General features: G+C 33.0%; 1 protein-coding gene across 1 annotated transcript in view; it reads left to right on the forward strand.

Moving 5' to 3' along the window:
* The first annotated feature begins 5240 nt into the window (after positions 1–5240).
* LOC110017990 (calcium uptake protein, mitochondrial) overlaps positions 5241–11088 on the forward strand; it is a 14851-nt gene continuing 9003 nt past the window's right edge. Inside the window, exon 1 of the mRNA XM_020715191.1 lies at positions 5241–5733. Coding sequence (XP_020570850.1) covers positions 5442–5733 — 292 coding nt within the window. The 5' untranslated portion in view covers positions 5241–5441. The remainder of the gene's footprint in view (positions 5734–11088) is intronic.

Genomic DNA, 11088 nt, shown 5'->3' on the forward strand with positions numbered 1-11088 from the left:
TGGGACATCTTTCTATCCGCTTTATTTTTTCATACTGCCACCACAGTTCTAATCGGAGAACTGCTTTCTTGCTATATTTTGAATTTTTTTATGGTAGAAAACTGTTTTTTCAACCTAAGTTGTTAAAATTGGGCGGCTACCAAAAAGCTGTGATTTGACTTTTTGAAAATAAAATAAACTTGTATTAGCCATCACAACTTTTCAAAAAGTTATTTTTTCTGCAGCAGCTTCACAGTTGCTTTTTCAAACAGCTATAATTGCCACACATACCCTAATTTTCTCCATCTTTGCAGTTGCCTCCGGCCTCTTTCCAACAAACATTTGTCATCGACATCTTGGTTAGCCCTACCAAGCTATGCTTTCAACTGTCTCAAAACAAAACCCTTTTGCGTAAATCACTACAAAGTCCAAAAGCCTTTCGAGTGCATTTTATTGTATAAGGCCTTAACTAATCTTTTCATGACAATGGTATAAATTTTATGTTTTATTCTGTTTAACCCAAATTTGCTCTGTGAATCATACCGAATAAATAATGCCTAGCATGGAGAGAGAAAGAGAGAGAAAAAGAGATGAAGTGCATGATAGGCTAAAGGTTTTAGAGTTTTTAATCAGTGATTTATTTGTCTCTTTTTTGTATAAACGACCCTCCTATTTATAGGCAAAATAAGGAGAATACAAAAGTATAATTACCTGCTTGCCCCTGTCTTATTAGAGGCATTACAGAAAAATTTAGCAAAAAAGTAAATAAATCAAGATTTAAATACAGGTGTAAATGGATAAATAAATAAATAATTCTTTAGCTCAGTCCTTCCTGCATATCAGCCGCTTGCAACCGGTAATCTTTGGATCGCGAGAGGCCGCTTGTCAGGCTCTGCTGTGTTCAAATAGCCAGTTGACTTAAGCTATCTGTCGGTCGATAGAATCTTTGATTAGTCGTCCCTTGTTGGCTAATCAACATCTGTAGTCTATCGGTCGGCTTTGGATTCTACTCGAGGGAACTGAGCCCATGGATGTTTCTAGTTCATGCCCTGTATACTTCAATTGTTGGTGGATTTTATTTGATCACACTGTTGTACATATTCGTTGATGGGCGCCACTTATCTCACCAAATTTGGGTTGATGATATGTTAACTGCTGCTTATCTTTTCGGTACTACTCTAAAAACGAAATTACCTCATCAACTCCGTATAAAAAGAACTAACCAAACAACTTTGTCTTTGGATGTTCTCTTTTTCCACATCGAAGTTTAAAATTTAGCAACAAACTTTCCCTTAGAGCTCCATTCTATATACTTCTTGGCTGCTTTGAACTTCACAAGGGTTATTGATGCCTTGATGTGACCAATGGAAACATTTTTCACTTCCCATCATGCGGTCTTTGACGAAACCATCTCTTGCCATAACAAGTTGCAAGCTTTAATCACTACTAAACCTCAAATATTCCACCTTTACTCAAACCACATCTTCTACCACTCCCAACTTCACAAGGTTTATTGATGCCTTGATGTGACCAATGGAAACATTTTTCACTTCCCGTCATACGGTCTTTGACGAAACCAGCTCTTGCCATAACAAGTTGTAAGCTTTAATCACTACAAAACCTCAAATATTCCACCTTTACTCAAACAACATCTTCCACCACTCCCAACTTCACAAGGGTTACTGATGCCTTGATGTGACCAATGGAAACATTTTTCACTTCCCATCATGCGGTCTTTGACGAAACCAGCTCTTGCTATACAAGTGGCAAGTTTTAATCACTACAAAACCTCAAACATTCCACCTTTACTCAAACCACATCTTCTACCACTCGCAACCTTCAATCATTATTCTAAGCCCTCCTCCCACAAAGAGTGATTCTAAAAAGTAACTAAATTTAAAAATTTAAAGATTTATATATACATACATACATATATATATACATACATATACATACATATACATACATATATATATATAGATGTATGTATGTATGTATATATATATATGTATGTATGTATATATCGCCCAAATATTGATTTCTCATGCGCTTTTTAGCTCCATGATAAGAGCCCGCGTCATCTGCCTAAAATTTTAGAGCCCTCGCACTGCGGTGGGATCGATCCTTTGAACTGAGAGGACTTGCAGTGACCCCGCCACCAACAGTCCAAGGCTTGTGGTATATATATATATATATAGTTAAAGAATGACCGGAGGCTATTATAGGAGTTCCCATCCATCCTCATGTTCCTAACTATTTGAGGACCGCCCTCACTACTGGCAAACTGGTCAGAGGGAGATTCGAACATGAGGGGACTTACGACCTCTCTACCACATCTTAACAGGAAAAAAAAACCGTTCCTTTTTGAAAAATAGGCTTCCTCTTTCTTTCAGAAAAAGCTCTCGACTTTTAGTTTCTAGTCACTCTCAACTCTTTTAAAAATTAAATTTAAAAAAAAATGATCTTTTAGTTTCAAGTCACACTCAAGACTCATATTCAGCAAACAATAAATCAAAGGAGATGTTAGTACCATTATGTCATAGATCAAGTAACTTTTTCTTAGATAAATTATTGGCAGTTATCTATCAATACCTATTTGGACGATATGATTGTTCGGGTTAGGTATAGAGCAATTTGGTATATATTGAAGAGTAAAAAAGATATTAAATTTTGATGTTAAATTGTTAAGGAATATACAAATTCCTTGTATAAATGTAAAATTGTGAGAGAGGAGAAAAAAAATAATAATAAAGAAGAAGGATGATATAGGGGTGTAAACGAACCGAACACGAGCGAGCCTAGGCTTAGCTCGTGTTCGGCTCGTTTATATTTCGAGCTCAGCTCGTTTGCTTAGCGAGCCGAATACGAGTTGTTCATGAACAAAGAGTCATTTTGACAAGTCTAATCACGTAACCATAAAATAGATTGGAGCAAGATTTAAAACTTCATTTGAATCTAATTTAATAATTTTCATTATATTTTCATTATTAATATTTTTAAATGATTATAAATCTTTGTAGCCTTGTAGTTAACTATTTTTTTAAAAAAGACTACTCATCAAAGATACATATATAATTGATTAGTAGTATTTCGAGCCAAAATGAGCCGAACACTAACGAACAAACATTTGTTCGTGTTCGGCTCGTTAAAAATGAAATAAGTATTTAAATGTTTCAATAATAATGCTAATAATAATAAGATTTAAATATCATATTTTATGGGATATGTTAGCAAGGCATGTTCATGATAGACAGTATAAATATAATAACTAAGATGAGCATATATAGATGCAAAAAAAATCTCAAATTAATGTGTTTATGATGATATATATAAGTAGGGCAACAAATTTGAGTCATTATTAAGAGAAAAAATCTCAATGTATAGCCTTAAAGCTAGATTTTTAAGCTTATGATATGTGGTATAGTTTTGATATCATCCTTTAGGATGGAGAATAAACTTATACCTACATATATGATATATTCTAATGCTAATGTAATTTATTTCATATTAAAATTAGAAATTAAAAAAAAATTTATATTTGAGATGAAATAATCACTTTTGCATATAAATGTAAGCTTAGCAAGTATAGTGCATATATGTTGACATTAAATTTCTCATATAGTGCATGACATTGAGTTTCTCATACAACACATAAATGAAATAAGTTTATATAATTGTAAGTTTATTTTTATGATATTTTATCTAATTCTTGGGCTGAAAATTAATAGGCCAATAATTTGGAGAGAAACAAACAAAAATAGAGGCAACACCGCAGCACCAGACAAATTGTGTCAGAAGCCTGAAACTTCAAAAATCAAGATAAGGGCTTGACAATTCAATGACACTTCTTAATACTAAGGAACCATCATACAAGCATTATAATTCTACATTCCTAGTGCCACAACATCATCATAAGAAGTTAAAGCCAACAAACTTAGAGCTCATAACAACAACATAATTATTTAGCACTATAGTGTTATGTCAACAAGGCCACATCGCTACATCGTAGTGTTGTAGCTCCACAACTTGAGATGCAGTTGTTGCATAATTGTGGAACATGCCCATGAACGTGAGTGAGCTGGAATTAGGAGTTAAAGATGTGTTTACCACTAAATGGCTTAAGAGTGGAGTGTATTTGAGGACATAGTGTATTCGCAAGAGTGATCGAAGCGAGGGAGAGTTAGAGGAAGGTTGTGTAATTTGTGCAATTAAAGGAGACCAAGTGTGGAATCAATATTTAGAGCTTATTCACGTGTTTTCTCATTCACCTGTTTGTATCTTTGGAATAATTTTCGTATTTGAAAAATGTTATATGTAAAAATATTTTATAACTATGTTATAATTCTTTGAGCTAGCATAATTTTGTGTAATTGTAATTCTATGCTTATCTTTGGAATTAACTTTGAAATTAATTTAAATATATTTTTGTTGGGTGTATATTAAAAAAATAATGATCTAATAATTTTGATTGAAAATTAGTGGAATTGCATGGTTAACAACCAATTTCTCAGAAAATAAAATAATATAATTTTTAATAAATTGTAATCTAAAAAGGAATAGAGAATACTAAAGAGTTTTGCATATTTAGTCCAACCTAACTTGTAATATGAAGTCTCATTGCTTCTTTTTAAGTCTCGGAGAAATTAAGGTGTACATCTCAACTGACAGCATTATAGGAAAATCTAATACATATTACACAAATTCCAAGCACTGACTGGTTCAACCAACTTTACTTATTTGAAAAATCATAAAAATATCTAGTTTTTTTTAAAATTTTCTTGAGAAAATTATAATTAGTTGAGATTAATATGAATGTAATGGGTTGGATAAGGTAGGTGATGAGGAGTGGTAAGTCGACGACATCGTTGGTGGAGCAGTGGACTAGATTGGGGAGGACCTGGAGGTCATAGTCATGACTATAACAGTAGTGCTCATGACTATAACACTGGTGCTTATGATATATCTATAAGGAAACTTGTCATCATCGCCATCTGAAATAATCTATAAGAATTCACGGTCCAACCTTATTTGATCTTAATTATAAAAAAATATATCCAAAATTAGAATATTTTTTAACATTAACAAACAAAATTCTAAAAAAACATCAATTTAAAAAAAATTAAATGAAACAAATTTTAATTTCAAATATTTATCTTGTAAAACTTAATATAAATTATATTAGGACTTTTAGGCATAGTTCATGAAAAATAGCATTAAACTATTAAATGAACTGGCCTTTGAATCATTCATTACTGCCGGTGTCCAAATCCGTGGCCCAAACTCCACGTCAGCGAGCAGACTGGAGAGCAAAACGGTGGACTGCCGGCCACTGCCCCCATTTGCGCCCACCTTTTCGAGCGGAAGCGAGGAACCAACGCAGTGCGCGCATTTTATAACGCGTTCCCCCCGTCTCTCTCTCTCTCTCTCTCTCTCTCTCTCTCTCTCAACCTAACGCGACGGCGATGACTCTCCGATCTTCTCGCTGCTTGAGCTCGCTTGGCAGATTGGGATGTCGGCGGATTTCAGGCGTGTCCGGGGTGGCCGCTGGCGTGGAAGATTCGGCGCCGTCTGGGCGTGGCCTTGCCGCGTTTGCAAAAGCGGCTGTCGGGATCTTAGCCGTGGGAGGATCGAGCTTAGGACTGTGGTTTCTGCCTGAGTCAGAGGATACCCGGCTTGCTAATTCTTCGGATCCGAGGTTATATGGATGTAGGGAAGCATCGGCTGTTGATAAGAATCCTAGGTTTCTGTTTGGAGGTGAGGCTTGTATCCTCTTTTTTCTTGGTTTTCTTATGTATGTTGGGTCGTTGATTCTGTAGTGAATTGGCATGCATTCAGGTTTAGAACATACGCCATTCTTTCCGTTCAATTGTAGATTATCATGCAGTGTTTATCTATGATCTAGGGTAGCAAACTAGTTCCTGCTTTAGATAGGTCGGCGGCTTTCGACTTTTTTTACTTTGAATTTATTTGATTCATTACTAGGCTTGGTTTGTGTAATGAGCTTGAGTAGAAGGAAATATAGAGGATTTTGAAGAACTTAAAACCCTCTGTTTCAGCTGAGTAGAAAAAATATATTGGAGTCTTGGAGCTCCATGTAGCACTCTGTTTCAGCTGCAACAGTAAGCTAGCCATTAAAAGACAGAGCAACGGAAGATAATGTGCGCGCGCGTGTTGAGCCATACTTCAATGTTGCTATTGTCAGAACAGAACTGGGATTATACATCAAAGACACTATCTTTTGTTGTTGGATATACATTTATCCATAGGTAACATCCATACCTTTCGTATGAGCATAGTGTTACCCAAAAAAAAAGAAGAGACGGAAAGAGGATCGTGGTAGAAAAGCTCTGATAATCTCATTGAATTCAGTATTAAGGATCATGTACTGAGTTCATGTTCTGACCTCAAATTTAGAGGTTTATGTAAAGGTTCAATGCGACATGAATAACTACAATAAAAACTTACACAAAAGTTTACAATTAAGTGCTTGGCAAAGCTCTTGTGAAATGGACAAATTTGGTTGGTTGACATTTGTTTAAAAGTTTTCCTTGTTTGTCATTTTTAATGTCAAAGATGAGCTCTCTAATTAGCGAATTTTTAGAGGACAAATTCTCCTAGAAAGTTCTTTTATTTGGTAAGCAAGTGTCCTTTATTGATAGGAGAGTTCCGTTGACTGAGATGTGAATAGTCCTAGCAAATTAATGACTTCAATATGCTAAGCCTAGATGTGAGTGAAGTTTTAACCTTTACGATTTTGATGAGATACGATGTTTGGATGAATTGTGTTTGTGTGACTTCAAATTTAGCGAAGAACAAACTAGCTAAGGTTTCCTATTTGCTGAACCTAGTTTACTCTTGTTTGAAGGCATGGTTAACTTGTTCGTTAATCCTCAATTCTTTTATCACTTTTAAGAAATAAAAAGTGCTAGACAATAAAATTTTAGAATTTAAGTTGTTCTGAATGAATCGGTTTATAATGTTTTTAAGTCACCAACAATTAACTCGGGTATGAAGCCTTATCATCAAACTTCATTTCAATCTTGGAGTTGGCAATATCTCGTAGCTGTTTGTGAATCAGGTTAACAGGGAATATGAAGCTAGAGAATAATCAATGCAAAGATATCTCTCCAAATTCAATACTAGAATAAAAAGAATTGATTACTTTTGAATTGAACAAATTCTCATAATAGAAATTCAAATCATTGACTGGTTTTCTAAATGTGTCAATCCTGGTGAAATGCCAACAATTAAAGTCATTGATCTTAATATCAAGTAGCAGATGTCTTGTAAGGTCAAGTCACTTCTAGCTAGGCAGACTTTTTCTTTGAATGCTTACTCTCAATAAAAAAATTATCCACAGTTAATAATCAATGAAGGTTTAAAATTAATGATACTCAAGTTTGTCTTCTTGGCGTTGAGTTATTTAAAAAATCTATCATTTCAACAAGCCTTTAATGTGAATAAGAATCTGAGATGGTTAATATCTTAAAGAATGTTCATTTTTGTGAATATGCAAGTCATTCAATAGGAATGGCACTCACCAGTACAATGTAGCAATAAAGTTATTTTTGGCCAATTTTATTAAAAAATACTAAAGAATTCCTTAGAAAATGTAGTCAATGTCAAAATTTTACTTTTATGCAACTTTGGTGTTCTCACAAGTTTCACTCTATAGCAAGCTCTCGACCATTTATTGTTTGGGGGAGTGAATCTACTTACTTATTTTCCCCTATCAAGCAATTAAAGAAAATCTATTGTGGTGTTGATTAGTTATTTTATCAGAATGGATCAAAACAAAAGCCTTGACTGAAGTTATTTTAATAGCTATTTGTAATTTCATATGAATCAACATTATTTATTAGTATGACTTACCTGTGCTTATTATAATTTACAAAGTTCTATAACTTTTTGATAAAAAGATCAATGTTTTTTTTTTTCAAAATCAGAGAACATGTTACCCAATCAGAATTGTTTTCAATAAAGGCACATAGTTTCTCCATAAAATGAATTAGGATGCTTGTTGACCTCCGCAGCTGTAACAGTATAAATGTTGGATTTAACTTTGTTCATGGATGACACCAAAATCATATTGAAAAACATTATTCGAGTCTAAAGAGAAAGAAAAGTGAGAAAGAGAGGTCTAGATTTGGAAGCGATATGAGCAAGTTATTGGATTATTAAGTAAATAATTAATGCGACATGAGCATGTGTTAAGCTTCTCCTCTAACCCCTATTTATAATATAGGATAACATTCAGCACTATAAAAATGATTATCATAAAGCAATATAAACTAGTTCATGTAAAAAAGCTTCAAAAACCTTGCTGTGAAATGTGCAAATCTGGTATGTTAACAGTTGTCTAATAGATGAGCTTTCTGATTGGTAATTTTTATAGAACAAATTCTTTTAATGAGTTCCTTTATTGATATGTTTGCTTGATTGATGCTTGAGTTTTTGAATGAGTTATGAATTGTCGGCTAAGTTGATGACCTCAATATGTTGAATTCTTGAAGCAATTAGAACATTTTAGTGGCAGTTTCAATGAGCTTTGACTTTGGATGACTTGCGGCTTTGGGAAACTTTAACTTTAGCGAAGCTTGAGCTAGTTTAAGGCTTACAACCTATTGAACTTGATTTGTGCTTTGTATGTTGACTTAACTTACCTTAGGCAACTATGAGTATGAAATTGTGACCCATGCTTACTCCAACATCAATACTTAATGATTTTGGTGCTTGATCAAATTAGCTAACCTTCCTCTAGCCATTGTGTTTATTTATATGTTTTTTCCTCTGCTTATGGCTTTATCTTCTTGCATAGATTTTATTTATAACAATAAAAATATGTTTCTTATGGAATTTGCATAATTAATTAAAAATGATTATTGTTTGAGAAGTATGAATCCTTTTTAAAATACACCGTCATGTCAGTTCCAAGCTTGGATTTGAAAAGTGGAGGGTTGCGTTAGGTAGTCGACAACCAGCGTAAAACTTGTTGAATAAAATCTCGACATGAATCCTTTTGAACATTGTGTAAGTGCTAGGGGGTCCCCTGGAAGCGACACACTATATGGTCTGAATACAGTGAAAAGTGTGCAAGTGCCGCTGCACTGTCTCCTTAGTGCTCGGGTGTAGTGTCAAATAAGCAAAAGTTCTCACATTATGAATGAATACTGGTAAAGAAGTTAGTCTATGAAACTAATGAAACTAATCTTAGGATGGGATCTTGGAATATAGGTACTCTGAATGGTAAATTAATGAAATTAGTTGATACTATGATGTATTGAAAGATTAATATTTAATGTATTCAAGAAACTAAATGGGTTGGAGAAAAGACTAAGGAAATTGATAATTTAGGTTTTAAACTTTGGTATTTTGGTAAGGGTAGCACTAGAAATGATGTAGTGTAATTATAGATAAAATTTTGAAAGATAATGTTGTAAAAATTAATAGAGTTGAAGATAGAACTATAACCCTTAAGATTATTATTGATATTAAAATTTTTAATATTATAAGTACTTATGCTCCTTAAGTAGGTTTAGATATAGGCTCTAAAGGTAAATTTTGGAATGACTTAGAAGACTTAATACGTAAATTCGTGAACGACTTAGAAGATTTAATACAAATGATACATCTTGAAGAAAGAATTTTTGTTGGAGGAGATTTAAATAGAGATTTAAGGAGATTTAAATAGACATATCGGTAGAGTGGTAGAAGATTTTTGGAGTGATTAATAAAGAAGGTAGAGTCATTTTAAATTTTGCTTTTGTCTATGATTTTGTTATTTCTAATACTTTATTCAAGAAAAGAGATGAGCATCTTATTACTCATAAGAATAGATCTAATAAAACACAAATTGATTATTTCCTTATGAGAAGAAGAGATCGTCAAGATTGTGAAGATTGTAAGATCATTCCAAGTGAGGATTTAAGTACTCAATATCGATTACTAATTCTAGATTTTAAGATGAAGAGTTATAAAATAAAGAATGCTAGGACTCGTCATCGTAGAATTAGATGAGGAACTTAAAAAACACAAATAAAATTATTTTTATGAGTAAAATTCTATATTTCAAAATATGGCATGTTCTTGATGTTGCGAATGCTATGTGGGATAAACTAACAAATACTATTAAACAAATAGCAAAAGATGTATTTGGAGAATCAAAAGAAAAAGTTTCTAGAAATAAAAATAGTTGGTGATGGAATAATAATGTGCAAGATAAGATAAAATATAAGAACATATTTTATAAAAATTGGTTTAAATGTAAAACCTTAAAGAACTGAGAAAAATATCAAACGATCCGCAGAGAGTCTAAAAGAACAATAACAATCTGTGACGCTAAAAGAACAATCTGTGACGCTAAAAATTCTGTTTTTAGTGATATTTGTAACATATTAGATCTCAATGGGGGTGAAAAATATATGTTTAAACTAGTTAAACAAAGAGAAAAGAAAAGTAAAGATTTAACACAAATAAAGTGTATTAAAGGTGAAAATTAAAAAAGTGTTTTTCCTAGAAAAAGATATTCAACATAGGTGGGTGAGTTATTTTGATAAAATTTTTAATGAAGATTCTAAAATTATTATTGACCTTAGTGATCTTAGTATCGTTAATAATAATAAAATGAAGTTGAGGAGATTTTAAAGAAAATCAAGGGTGGAAAGTCTGTAGGACCTGATGATATCCCAATTGAAGTGTGGAATCCTTTAGGAGATGTGGGAGTTTCTTGACTTACTCAACTCTTTAATATTATTTTAAAAACTAAAAAGATGCCTGAGGAGTGGAGAAAGGGTATTTTGGTCCCTATTTTTAAGAATAAAGGGGATGCACAAGAGTGTGGAAATTATAGAGGAATTAAATTGATGTGTCATACTTTAAAATTATGGGAGAGGGTAATTGAACATAGGTTAAGACGTGTTACAAAGTTCTCTCATAATCAATTTGGATTTATGTCAGGTAGTTCTACTATGGAAGCTATACATTTATTGAGATGTTTGATGGAGAAGTTCAAAGATAATAAGGAGGATCTACATTTGATTTTTATTGATTTAGAAAAAGCTTACGATAAGGTTGCAAGAGATATCCTTTGGAGAGTTCTTGAGAAGAAAG

Source organism: Phalaenopsis equestris, unplaced genomic scaffold, assembly GCF_001263595.1.
Source record: "Phalaenopsis equestris unplaced genomic scaffold, ASM126359v1 Scaffold000002, whole genome shotgun sequence".
Classification (NCBI taxonomy): domain Eukaryota; kingdom Viridiplantae; phylum Streptophyta; class Magnoliopsida; order Asparagales; family Orchidaceae; genus Phalaenopsis; species Phalaenopsis equestris.